Source organism: Varanus komodoensis, unplaced genomic scaffold (assembly GCF_004798865.1).
Source record: "Varanus komodoensis strain SLA01 unplaced genomic scaffold, ASM479886v1 scaffold59_1, whole genome shotgun sequence".
NCBI classification, from domain to species: domain Eukaryota; kingdom Metazoa; phylum Chordata; class Lepidosauria; order Squamata; family Varanidae; genus Varanus; species Varanus komodoensis.
Genome location: NW_025336221.1, coordinates 1847469 through 1861946, shown reverse-complemented (window position 1 = coordinate 1861946; position 14478 = coordinate 1847469). Strand labels below are relative to the sequence as shown.

Sequence of the window (14478 nt, the reverse complement as noted above, 5' to 3'; positions counted from 1 at the left end):
ATTATGTACACTGCCCAGAGAACCCTGTGGGTTTTGGGAGTGGGATAGAAATGCAACAGCAGCAGCAACAAGAACAAGAACAACAACAACAGATGAGCATCTGTTTCTATAAAAATTATTTCTCCTCTCAATAGAAGACTCATTGAGAACAGCACGTCAAGACCAACAACTAAGAATTCTACAAATATATCACAAGCAGGAACCCAGCTAGGGAGGCATTTGGAGCACTGGATGAGAATGGAGCTATAGTACAAAAGAAGGATGAAGAGATTGCAGAGAAGCTGAATAACCTTTCTGACTTGGCTTCACTTAACCTGACAGATGGATATTTGTGCTTCAACTGATGTTTTCAAAAAAGGGGGTCTGAGAAACTGAGGTTTGCAGTGGTGAAAAATACAAAGTTCTCAACTTAACTGACAAACTGAAAGCCAATGTATCATCAGGCCCAAATAATAGCTCTCATAGGGTTCTTCAAAAACTCAAATATGAAATTACTGCTCTTCTAACAAAAATATGTAACACGTCTCTCAGGTCAGCCTGCCTACCAGAGGACTGAAGAATTGCCAACATTACAGCATTTTTAAAAGGAATCCACTGAGAATCTGGGAAATGACAGGCTGGTTAGTTAAACATATGTTCTGGGATAACTGGTTGAAAAAATTATTAGATATAAAATTATAAATTATAAAGTAGAAAATCATCTGGGAAAACATGAGAGTTTCAATAAGCATGTGGGTGGATTGGTTATCTGACATATTGTTTACTTAGCCCTCCAAAGACTTTTGACAAATCCTTCACCAAAGTTCCTGAATAAACTTAGCAGTCATGGAATTAGAGGAAATGCCCTCTTCTGGAACAGTAACTGATTGAAGAACAAAAAGCTGAAAATTAGAATAAACAGTCAATTCTCCCAATGGAAGGGTGTAAACAATGGGGTCACAGAGGGATCTGTTCTTGCACTAATGCTTTTTTACTTATTCATAAATTACTTGGAGTTAGGAATAAGCAGAAAGATGGCCAAGTTTGCTGATGTCATCAACTTCTTTAAGGCAATTAATACAAAAAGGGACAGTGAAGAGCCCTCCAAACAGGGAAGATGGGCATCGATGTGGTAATGTAAGCAAGTGTAAAGTGATGCACAGTGGGACAAAAACTTTGCATATAACTTGATGAGATCTAGATTTTGGTGGACAGCTGGAAGAAAATGCCAACTCAGTGTGTAGCTGCTTTGAAAAACAAATTCCAATTAGCCATAATTAGGAAAGGAATTGAAAAGAAAGCTGCCAATATCACACTGTCCTTACACAGCGCTATGGTGCAGCCACACTTGAGTTACTCTGCACAGTTCTGCTGACTGTACATAAAGAAAGATTACAGCATTGAAAAAAGTGCAGAAAAAGGAACCAAAATGATCAAGGGTTGGAACAACAACTCTTCCAAGGAATAATACAACAACGTTTAGCTCAGGGAAAAGATGAATAAGAGGAGATGTAGTAGAGATGTATGAAATTATGCATAGTCTGGTGAAAGAGGGGAGGGAGACATTTGCTCACTCTCTCATAATTCTATAATCTGAAGCTGACTGGTAGATTCAGGATAGATAAAAGAAGTACTTATTTACATAGCTTGTAAGCTATGGAATCATTACCAATGTGGATGGCTTTCAAGGGCAATTAGACCAATCGAAGGAGGATGGCTATATGCGACCTCCAGTATCAGATGCAGTATGCCCATGTGCAGTGATTGCTAGGTAACATGAGTAGGAGGGTAGCAGTGTACCTTTGTTTTAATAGTTGGCCACTATATGAACAGAACGCTGGACCAGATGGACCTTTGGTTTGATTCAGCACAGCTATTCCTATGTTCTTAATGAACAGCATGAGCTATGTAGAAGTTGGCAAGTTCTCTGGAAGATTCCCAACTACATTTCTTTCGGGTAAAGAAACTGAAATGTTTTAATAATGTATTAGTAAATGATTCAAAGCCGCAGATAGACAAGGAAATGCTTTGTGCAATAGTTCTTGGGGAGTGAGGAGATGTAACTGTGTGCTTTGCTCAAACTTCAGAGAGTTTCTTGGAATCTATTTTTTGTGTGTGGGTGTTTAAACAAATGTTCCAAGAGGCCAGAGAGAGTTAGATTAGGCTGAAGTTGTCAGCAGTACAACCACATGAAAGTTACCAGTGACGTTTTATTAATATTACCAAACCCATATTCAAACCCCAAAGAAGTGAAGACATTCAGAAGCTCAATTTTTAATTAATTTCCTAGACCAAAAATATAACCTGTAAGTCTATGATATATGCTGAAAATACCTATTTTCGCCTCCTTGAATTATCAGAAAATAAACACACACACACTGATTAGGAGTATGTCCACTTGTTTCCTAGAATATATCCAAAGAACTGGTAATGAAATTCTTACTTCATCCTAGGTGCAGTCATGTATGTATGTACGTATGTATTTATTTATAGAATTATTTGTATTCTGCTTTTTGGCCTTTAAAAAGCACTCTATACCAGTGACATTGAAGACAAAAGAAAAAAGGCATTGCCCACTTTCTATGAAGGAGCCCCATTGTTTAAAGTGGGAAGATAGAATACTTCCCAGTTAACAGATAACATTCCAGAAGAATGGTTGCTGCAAATTATCCAGCTGAAAAGCACCATATCCATTTTTTTCAAGATGAAGGTCAAATAACTTCCTATTAGTAGACCTCATCCTATGTGATCACCTCAGTTTGTCAATCCAGCCTGGTTCAGTTTCTTATTGCTCCCCCATTTTTAGACCAAGGTTTGGATTTGGAAGGATGTGGCAGAATTCCTTCCAAGAGTTATTTTCCTTAACAGCTCTGAAGGGAGAGGATAGTAGGCAAGGAGTGGGGCAGGGAATACCAGAGCAGTGCAGCTACTACACTGGAGGCTTTTCTCTGGGTGGACTCCAGATGAACCACAAGTTTTTAGGGAACACAGAAACACAGACTCAGTGCCAGGCAGATTGGTAAGGCAGAAGAGACTGTCTCAAGCATTTTGCCCCAAAGATAGGACTTGATAGGCTAGTAACTTACTTGATTCAAATGACACACAGCTCTGTCTTCCTGGGACATCAGCATACCGATGGCACTTGACTTCAAATTTCCTAATGACCACTCTCAGTGACTATATATTATTTAGCAGCATATAGATATTAAACATCACTGGGGACAATGAATCCCACAGAACCCCATAGCTCAGTTGGCAATGGGCCAAGGATGAGTCACCCAGTGTCTCTGAAATTGGTCCTGCAAGTAGGACCAGGTCCACTAAAATAAAAGCTCAGGTAATGTGCATACCACAAGTTAGGAAAGGTAGCACCAAGTCCAAGAGGTCACTGGCATTGTGAATCAGCAGTGTCAAGAAGCTATTAGATGAAAGAAGGCTTCCTTTAGAAAATGGGAGTCTTGCCCAAATGAGGAAAACAAAAGTGAGCACAAGCTTGCAGAAATGAGATGCAAGCAGATAAGAGATGCAGGCAAACAAACCAAAAACCCAAGTAGCATACCACCACCAACATCAAGACCAACATTAAAGAATTCTTTAAATATAATAGAAGAAAGAAACCTGCTAGAGAGGCAATTGGATCACTGATGTTAATGGAATTAAAGGTTAAATGAAAGTAAAGTAGATTAAGGAGATTGCAGGTTAAGGAGCTTAATGAATTCTTTTCATCTGTTTTCATAGCTTTTACTGGGAATCTGAGTAATTAGGGCAGATAGTGATGACGAAAGATGAAATTTTCAACCTTATTGACAAACTGAAAGTTAATATGTCACCAGGAGAAGATGGGGACGGGACCAAGTGGGGGGTTCTGATGGGGTAGTTCAGCATAGTGATGGATAGGAGGAGATATGGCCTTGGGTGGAGTGCTAGCCAGGTAAAGGGAGCACAGCCCAGGCAATAAATGACTATGCCATGTTCTGGCCCTGTTCCCAACCGCAGGTTCAGTGGCTACCTTATCAGCCTGTTCTCATGTCTCCAGATGCTGCTTTTAAATGTCCAGTCAGTGCACAATGAGACCTCCCTCATCATTGATTTAACAGTGGATGAGGCAGCTGATCTGGCATGCATAATGAAACCTGGGAGGGTGAACAGGAGGTCATGAACTTCCCAGGGAGCTTTGGCTGCTGGGTAGCGTTGCAATAAAATAAATATATAAATGTATGTATGCTCTAGGCAAATTGTTTGAAGTTTTATTAAAGACAGAATAAATGAGTACAGAGGGACAAGCCCTGATGAGAAAGAACCAACATGGGTTCCACAAAGGCAAATTCTGTCTCACTAACTTATTACGTTTCTTCGAGAGTGTCAAGAAACATGTGGACAGGGGTGGTCCAGTAGACATTGTTTACATGGACTTCCAAAAGGCTTTAGACAAAGTCACTCACTAAATACTCCTGAGCAAACAGAGCACTCACAGAATATAAGGAGGTTGTGTGTCTTCTTATTGATTAGTAACTAGTTAAGCAAGAGAAAGCAGAGAGTAAATAATAATTTCTCCCAATGTAGGGATGCAAACAGAAGGATCTCACAGGGTTCTATAGTAGGACCAGTGCCTTTCAAACTATTCATAAATGATCTGGAATTAGGAGTAAGCAGTAAAGTGGCCAAGTTTGTTGATGATACCAAATGATTTAGGATGGTTAAAATGTAAAGGGATTGTGAGGAGCTCCAAAGAGAGCTGAGAGAATGGACATCAAAATGGCAAATGCTACTCAGTGTAATCAAACATAAAATGCACATTGGGACAAAAAATCCAGACCTCACATACAGGCTGATGGGATCTGAGTTAACAGTGATAGATCAGGAAAGGGATATTAGCTTGTGGTGGAAACTCAAAAATTTTGACCCAATATGCAGCTGCTGTGAAAAAAAGTAAACTCCATGTTATTCACAATCAAGAAAGAAACTGAAAATAAAACTGTCAAGGTCGTATTCCCCTAATATAAATCTTTGGTGTGAGTGGACTTAGAAAATTGTATACAGTTCTGGCTTCTGCATGTGAAACAGGACAATGAGTTGGAGAAACTGCAGATAAAGGAAACTAAAATGATCATGGAGTTAGAGCAACTCCCCTATGAAGGTAAGTAAGAAAGGTAAGTAAGGGGAGAGATGATTAAAGTGAATAAAATCACTTTAATGATTTTAATGCATGGAGATTACTTTTTCCCATAATAATAAAACCTGGGGTCATCCCATTAAGCTGAGCGGAAGAAAATTCATCACAAATAAAAGGAAGTATAGTTGGCCCTCCACATTTGCAGGGGTTAGGTGGGCAGGTCCCCTACAAAAGTGGAAAAGTTCTGACTATCTCTAGCTCCCCACCAACTCTGAATACTGTGACCACAGTACTGGATTGCTTCTTCCTCCCTCTCCTACACCTTGATCTGATCCAGCAGGGCTTCTCTTCTTCATGTATTACATCCATATGTTCTTATTCCCCGCCCTTTCTTTCACTCACCAGTGCCTCCTCTTTGCACCAAAGAAATGCTGGTCAGATTTCCCTCTCCAGATGAGTGGGGCAAGAAGGCATGCTTTGGAGGCCCTCCCTCTCTCCCCTTTTGCTTCCTCTCTAGAATGATGATGATTTTCTGCACTAGGCTGCAAAACTCCGAAAAAATATTTTCCTTTTAATTACTGATGAAAAAATCATGAATAATCGAATTTGTGAATGTTACAACTTGCAAAAGCCAAGGCTAAACTGTACCTGTTCATACAATTCATAGTGAAACTATGGAATTCACTGCCAGAGGAGTTCCTGATGGCCACAAAAGTGGACTGGACAAATTCATGGAGAAAAAGGCTACTAGTGACTAGTAGTCTTGATGGCATGTGCTACCTCTCATTTCAGAGGCAATATGTCTGTGTACACCAGTGCCCGGGGATCTTGGGCAGGAGGGAACTCTTGTATTTATCCTGCTTGAGAGATCCTGTGGGCTGCTTGTTTGCCACTGTCTGAATGGAATGCAGGACTAGATGGACCATTAGTATGATCCAGTATGGTTTTCCTTATGTACTTATAACACAGTGCCTCCAATGCCCATTGCCCAGAGCATGGAGTCAATCCAAGAGAATACCATGACTGCTGGGACTGAAAACCGATGAAAGACTGAGCAGAATTAACAGGGTCACACTCCTCCACTTCCTCCCCCACACCATAAAGGTTATCTATCAGGATGGCCTGACCTGGGTCCATAGCTAGGATAGCTAATTACAAGGCATGCTATTTAGTTTGTATTTTGCACAATAAAGGGTCCTTAGCTGTGCTGATGTTTTCTTGCACACAGATCAGGATGGAACATGTATATCTTCTTCTTGCTCAGTTACTTGGTCATGGTAGTGGCAGTGCAAGCACCTGCTGAGCTAAATTGTAGGAATCTGTCCCTGCTCTCCAGGCTAGGAAGAATATAATCAATGGGTCAATTAGAGTTCTCCAAAGTTCTCTCCCAATTCAAAGTTCTTTCCCAATCCATGCAAGATTCAGCAATGAAAGGAAACAAGAGAAGTCAGTTCTTCAACATCTGGAGTTTATCTGAAGAGCTCAAATACTAGTCGGTTCTCTTCTGGCTAGGCTAGGCTAGTCTTGAAAGAATTTGAAAAATTCTGCTTCTGAGCAAAAGAAGGTGCTATCTTGCAGATTAAAGACAGACGAAATTAGTATAGGAGGAGAAAGTAACATGTGAAGTGACCCTAAATTTAGTGTTTCAGAGTACTCATAAACCTGCATTGCAAATTGTCATCTTTTGCCTTAAATTAGCAATTTCTCTGCTACAGTTTGAAAAATGCTGTCATACTCCGGGCAGGCAAGTTGATTCATTTAATGTGAAGATGGGGAAGGAGAAAGGAAGTGGCAGCTTAATTCGACAGCAGTAGGGTATAGCTGCTTGGAGGGGAAAAGGGAATGAGCAAAATTTGAATTAAATCCTAACACTGTAAGAGCAGAAGCAAGTATTATTTATTTCTATTCTCATTTTAAACAGAAATAAAGCCCCACAAAATAAAAACAAACTCTAAAACAAAACATCACTTTCAAACAAATATTTTTTGTTTCATTTTAGTTCTTCCCTCATGCTTCCTACCTGTGAAGATTTGGCAAACTTCTGAGCATATTCCTTTTCAATCTGCTTCAACCTGCTGTTTGCCTGAAATACACACACAAAAAGGAAACTAGATTATCTCAGATGAAGAACGTGTACAGACATTTTGCCACTGACCCCTATTGCCTGGCACCTCGTCCACATGCCTATCACTAAGCAGCCGGGAGCTCTGCCAATTCCAACGCCCTTTTGTGGCAGCCAAAAAAACCGCTAGGGCTTGTCTTTGATCTAGGGCCAACTATTCATCACTTGAAAGAGCGGAGGGGGGTGAGGGAGGAGAATAGTACCTCTGCTGCCAATTATTAGAAAAACATAAAGGCCTCTGTGGATTTTTTAAAAAAGAGGCTGGGGGTGGAAAGGAGAGACAGAGTTTATCAGGATGACTTCATCTCAGTGAGAAGAAGAAAAGGAAAGAAAAAAATAGCCACAAGCTCCACTGGAAGCTGTGAGGGTACAATGTGATACATACTTTATGATTTTGTGTGCCAGCTGATGCCTGCAAGTTTCCTTTGTCATATTCTTACTTTCTTCTTCTTCTTCTTTTTACTAAAAGCTGGCTGCATTAAAGTAAAAATCCAATATGCTATGCAACCATTTGGTCCTCCTTTGACCCACAACACTCACTCTCTTGCAGGCGCTCCCTCTTTATCTATCTAGCATATCTTTTATATCTCAAAGATAAAGTATAAAGCTATTTGGAAACAGGAGTTCTTTGTTGTTTTGATACCACATGCAATTGAGAAGGCAGTGTTCCTGAAATACCCCCCCTCTCTCACATACACACACACAGAACACTAAACTTCTCTACTATTTTTCAAGCTTATGCGGGCCACAATTTTGAAATAAAAATATCTTTTAATAACCTGCCCCAACAAAAATATCCCATAATTACAGTCACATAAGCACGCTCTATTCTTTTATTTCTTGATATGAAATAGAAAGCAATATATTCAGAGAAAACATTTGTGGGTAGCATGGCCCATTGGCTATGATCCAGTCACTCAGATCCATGGGCTCACCTGTCCTCCTACAGAGCAGAGCAGCACTTGGCACATCGTGCCACAGGCAGCCGCTGTGCTGACACAGCACACTTTTCTTTATGAATGGTGACAAACTTGTTTGGAAACCTGTTAGAAAAAGTGTTAAGTCAAAGCCACTGATTCTGCAGGTAAAGCTATGCCTTCCCTTCAGTGTTCAATTCTGCAGCTTTATATGAAGAACCATGTATATGGTACTCTTGGCACTCTTCTGTATATGAAGAGTTCTATGGCCTTTGCCAGCAGTGAACGCCAGTGAAGCTCAAAGAGCACTGTGCTGCTACAGTAGACCACACACAAGCAGACAAGGACAGAGTTAGGGTCTATAGAGTCCCTTCAATATCTGACAGAGGAAAATAGGGGCACATTCTTATTAAGCCTACCTACAGTCAAACAGGTCATTTTTTCCAGAGGTTGTCACCTCTGGAGTGGCTACGCACCCCCTTCTGTGGCAAAAACAAGACAGAATCTTGTGGCAGCTTAAGAGACCCACATTTCTTGTGGCATAAACTTCTTTGGACTGCAGTTCACTTCATCCGAAAGCATAAAATATTATCTGCAATTGGCAAGCATTCCATACATACGCATGGTTAGAGAGGGGGGAAAGTTTTAGCAGTAGGGTCAGAGGTAAATGGAAGACAAGAAAGGCAGATTGTGAGAATTATATACAAACTCAGACTTATGTGAACTGAATACAGTGACTATTATTAAAATAGAAGATAACGCAAACCTTTGGCACTGCTAGGGTATTTAACAATTCTAGCAGAATGATCCCAGTTCAACCCTCATACAGGACTGAACTTTTTGTGTTAATTCAGCAGGCTCACAGTGGAATATCTCTTTTAATTTGCTTTGTTCAAGAACAGCCACCTCAGCAAAGAAGCATTCTGGGAGACAGAAAGGGTCTCCTATTGGTTTTACAGATTACTCTTCTTGTTATCAGAAGTGTGTCAATGTATTCTTGTATATAGAGATGGGTTTATTAGTTCTGTGTAGAATGCAGAAAGGCATTGCAGTGGAAGATAGCATATACCACACAGAAAGACAAGCAAATGAAGAAACCCTTAATGTTGGAGCTGACATTATTGGTGTTGCCTAAGTAGATAATCTAAGCAGATTATTTTCTGTGAAACAATGGAAATAATGTGTCTCTTACTGCTCTCACTTAGGAACTGCAGAAACAACAATCTCTTCTTAGAATATATGTATAAATGAAAAATTGACTGTATTAAACTGAAAGCAGTGTGAGGATGAAACCGCTGTACAAATCAACTGAAACATTTCAAAGCGTTTATAATACTTATATTGTACTCTTACACAGAGTGCCAACAGTGTCCAATCCAGATTACTGATCACGTCATTACCTGCTTAGCAATGCAGCCATCCAATTTCTGTAAAGTCAAAGCTGGTCAATCCTGTGGTACAACTTAAATTACTTTTTTGTTTGTTTGTTAATACTTTTCACACAGTTTTCATGTAGTATGTTTAAGTTCCATATCATCCAGGCAAATACAGACAATCTCTAATCTTTCTACTCACTTTAGCAATATCAGAAGAACAAATACCTAACAGCATTATTAATATAAAGGGATATACAAATTGGTAAATACATCAACTATAAAAAAGCACCAATGAGTTATCAGTATGTATAAAAATAGCATTCTCTCCTATTGCAAATATACCCTTCTTGGGCAAGGTGTTTGAGTTGGTGGTGGTCAGGCAACACCAAGCATTCTTGGATGAAATGGATTTTGTGGATTATCAATTGGGCTTGAGGCCTGGTTTTGGAAGAGAAAGCACCTTGCTTGTTCTGTGGGATGTCATTTGCCAAGGAAGAGAGAGGAGGAGTGCCCTTGGTGTCCTTCTGGAAAGATTGGCTGGATTAGGAGCAGGAGGCACCACTTTGTGGTTCCACTCCTATGTGGCTGATAGTTTCTAGAAGGTGGTGCTGGGAGATTTTTGCTTTGTGCCATGACAGTTGTGCCATGGGGTTCTTCAAGGCTTGACCTTATCTCCCATTTTTTAAAACATGTACATTAAACCGCTGGGAGAGGTCATCCAGAGATATGGGCTGAGATGCCACCAATATACTCTGCTCTGCTTCTCTTTTTCATTAGACCCAAGTGTGGCACTGACTGTTCCAAATCTGTGCCTGAACTCTGCAATGAGTTAGATAAGGGCCAATAAACTGAGACTCAATCTGGACAAGATAGATGTATTGTTGGTGTGCAGAGTGTCCATCCAGTGGGAAGATTCTCAGGGCCACGCTCTCTCTGAAGGACAAGGTCCATAGTTTGGGGGATGCTTCTAGACCTGGAATTGTCACTGGCGTCTCAAATGGACTTGGTGGTTAAGAGCACCTGAATGAGCTATGGCTGATTCACCAACTGTAGCCTTACCTGGACAGACAAATGTCACATAGCATTTATACCTTCCAGGAGCAAAGAAAACACACTCAAGATTTTTGTTTCTCTTATCAGAACAACTGGCCATGGTTATCCATGCTCTGGTAACCTCTTTCTGTATGTGGGGCTGCCTTTGAAAATTTCAACTGATTCAGAACAGGGCAGCCCATGAACCTGTATCAGGCCAGTCCTCTATTGATCAATCATACAGAAAAGTACAAGTTCACAATTTAGCAGCTAATGAAAACAACTTATAATTATTATGTTGCATATCTAACTTAGTTCACAGTAAGAGCCAAACTACATAGTAGCCACAATTTTCTCTTACATGCTATTTCAAAACCCAGAAAACAAGGTAGTTAACTCCACTGGCAAGTCAACCAGGAAACATGGTCAAACACACTGTTGCAAGGAGGCCCAGTTAATGATCTTACTTTCAGTTTCAGCCACTTTATGAAACCGTTATTGTACATCTGGCTGAAATATTTTAACTGAGTACACTCTTTAAACTGATTAAGCCAAGGCAGAACTGAATTATATCCAAGTATAAATTTTGTTTTTAAATCCTTGATGTTTTAAAACCTTGATTTTTAAAGATTTCCCTTTTATCCAGTTAGGCTGTGATTCTAAACATGCTTTCTTGGAAGCTCCACTGACATCAATAAGCACTGGATATTTAAAAATAAGCTTTTTAAAAAAAGCCTGAAACCCAGTGGCAAGTCTTAAACAAGGGTTCCAAATTTTGTGGGGAAATTTGTAATTGAAGCACATACTGTTCTTTCACTGATGAAAAGCTGCTACAGATATATAGCATGCTTATATGCCAGCATTCTGTGTTAATTTCACCCATACTGTAGGTTCCACTATGTACAGCCAAAGCTTGAATGGTGGCAGTTAACTAGAATTAGATCAAAAGACTGCACACTGTGCTATCTTTTAAAGTCTTGAGATAAGGCTAATGAAGACAGCACTGTCACCTTTCTTTTCAGTAATACTTTAACAGAAATGATTTAAGTCTAAGCTTTATGGTAGTGTTTTCCAGAAAACCCAAAGAATTATTTTCTGGTAAAAATGTGTTAAACTTCCTCAAACAGATCCAGTCCCATCAGCAGTGATGATTAACAAGATATTTGTCTTGTAAAAAGTATTCCTGAAACACTCCTTTCCTCTTGCCTGATTCACTCAGCTGAGCTGCTGTCCAGTGTTTGTGACACTACAAACAATTGCTTGTACAGTGATCATTTCTGACATCATAAACACTGGGTTGTGGTTTCTTTGAATGAATGAATGAATGAATGAATGAATGAATGAATGAATGAGCGACCTCGGCAGCTGGCTGCTGCCTAAGTGAAAGTTTTCATTCCTAAATACCTTGATGAGCAGCCATGAGGAGAACGGAAATGACAAGTGGGCTTGGTTTTGGCAAAAACATAATGACCCATAGTTTGAAAGAGCAGCTGTCTCTCTAAAGTATTACAGCTCTGAGATCCACATAGGAATAAAAATCTCAGTGTTTATGATTCTGTCCTTACCTCACCCTGTATTGCCCAGTTATTTCAAAACAGATGGCACGAAAGATTTCTCATACACAGCTTAAGAAAGACATAAACACATTTAATATTTTTTCACCAGGTAAATTTTTTCACCAGGTAAATTCAAGAGTAACTCGGGCTAATGTACTGACATCAATCCAGATGCATCATATGGGTATAGGAAGAATAATGGACAAATTCAACAGATTGCATTCTGCCCATTATCTTCTCCTCTTTGCTACTGGCTCAGTTCACAGGCAGAATGAGAAAACAAAACATTATAGAGCTCACTGGTAAAATGAGAAAATCAGAACTCTTTTAAAACTATGATCATTCAAGGTCATTCTGAAACTAGAGAACAGATGGATAGCACCCTTCTGCTTGCTATGTGCTGTCAAACTGTCTCCGACTTAAGGCAATCATATGAATGAATTCCGTCTGCAGTGTCCAGTCCTTCACAGACCTGCTCAGCTCTTGTAAACTCAAGGCTGTGGCTTCTTTTATGAAATTGATCCATCAAATAGTTGGTCTTCCTCTTTGTCTTTTGTCTTCAACTTTCTTCTCCAGTGAGTCTTGCCTTCTCATGATGATGTACTCAAAGCATGACATCGTTAGTTTCATTATTTTTGCTTCCATGGAAAGTTCTGGCTTGATTTGATGTAGGACCCCCTAGTTTGTCTTTCCATCAGTCCAAAATATTCACAAAGTTCTTCTCCAGCATCATGTTTCAAAGGCATACATTTTCTTCCTGTCAGCTTTCTTCACTGTCCTGCTTTCACACTCATACACAGTGATTCAGAATACAAGACAAGCCTTGGTCCTCAATGAAACATCCCTATACATGATGATCTGTTCATTTCTTGTTGCCTTCTCTAGTCTCAATCTTGTCCAAATTTCTTGGCTGCATTCTCCAGTTCGATTCATGCAAAATCTTTCACAATTCCAATTTCTTCATTGTTGATATTAAAGGTGTTGTAATTCAGTAGTAAACTGCAGCCTTTCATTTGCAATTCTTCTTTCATTATCATCAGGAGTCATTTCAGTTCAGTGCTGCTTTCTGTCATATGCTTATCTTCAATTATTGGTATGTCTTCTAGCTGTTGTCTGATGCTTTTGCCTAAAGGAAACCATTCTGTTGATACATATTCTGTCCTAACAGTGGCTTCTTCTCCATGATACAGGTTATGCATCAGGACAATCAATTCGTGAGATACCCATTTCTTTCAGGACCATCCATAGCTTCTTGTGATCCACACCGTCAAAGGTTTTGCTGTAGTCTATAATGCATAGACTGACCTACTGAAATTCACCGGCGCTCTCCAGTAGCAAATATAGGCTTGTAATATGAACCCTAGCGCCTCTTGCATTATGGAACCCAGTTTGAACAGCAGGCATTTCTTGGCAAAGTTCCTTCTTTCAACACCTTCAGCATCATTTTGCTTGTATGGGAAATCAGTGCAATGGTCCTGTAGCTGCTGCACTCCTTAGCATCTCCTTGTGCACTGAATATTCTTTCTCATAGGATTCATCTTCCAAGGAACATGTAATCCTTTTATCTCTTCTGCATAGCGTTTGCACCTTGTCTTTATTTTATCCTGGCCAGACAACATGTTCCCCTCTTGGCCTTTCAGTGTTTACAATATACATTTGCATTTCCCTTTAATTTCTTGGATATTTTGGAAGAGGTTTCATCTTTTACCTCTTTTCTCGTTCTGTTCTTTTTCTTTGCACCGGCCATTGTAATAGTTCTTTTTGTTTCTACGTGATAGTCACTGAAAAGTTGCCTTTAGGATTCTGACGTTATTTCTGTCACCTTTTCATTTTGCTTCTCACCTGTCCTTAGGGATTATGGTTCTTCTGTCATCCATCTAGGCTTGTTTTTTTTCTTTTTTGCTACAGGAATTGAATTTTGCATTGTTCCCTTCTGGGTCACAGTCAGTTGAGTTCAGTAAGGCAAATCTGCTATTTAAATTCCTTAGGAATATTATTCAAGGTATTATTCCCACTCCTTTCTAAATATCCTGGTTAGCCAATTCTTTTTATCTTAAGATACTTTTATCTGATCAATCCAATTTTATCTCCTTGACTACAGCCAAATACTGTTTGGTAGTTTGTACAGTGCATGGTAGAATTAACACTAAATGTTGTTAGGTTCTACCAGAATGCTTTTATTTACTTTATTGCAATTTACAGTAATTTTATTAGTACTGTATTTTTCTTGTGTTTTATTTATTGGCTGGTCAATGACTGAATAAAGAATTGATTATTTAAGGTGTATTTTAGCACTATGCTCCTGTTAGTGATCTTTTAAGCTTTAAGCTGATTTTTATACTAATGGTACTGTTACCATCTGCTCCTGGTCTGTTTTGGCAGC

General features: G+C 39.5%; 1 protein-coding gene across 12 annotated transcripts in view; it reads right to left on the bottom strand.

Moving 5' to 3' along the window:
- The window catches only part of CEP112 (centrosomal protein 112), a 289816-nt gene that overhangs the window by 66714 nt on the left and 208624 nt on the right, over window positions 1–14478 (bottom strand). For all 12 annotated transcript variants that reach the window (XR_006416568.1, XM_044449448.1, XM_044449445.1 and 9 more), the window contains one exon: window positions 7113–7175. Coding sequence is in view for 11 of the 12 variants with exons in the window: in XM_044449448.1 (XP_044305383.1) it covers window positions 7113–7175 (63 nt within the window). In the remaining variant the exon portion in view is untranslated. The remainder of the gene's footprint in view (window positions 1–7112; window positions 7176–14478) is intronic.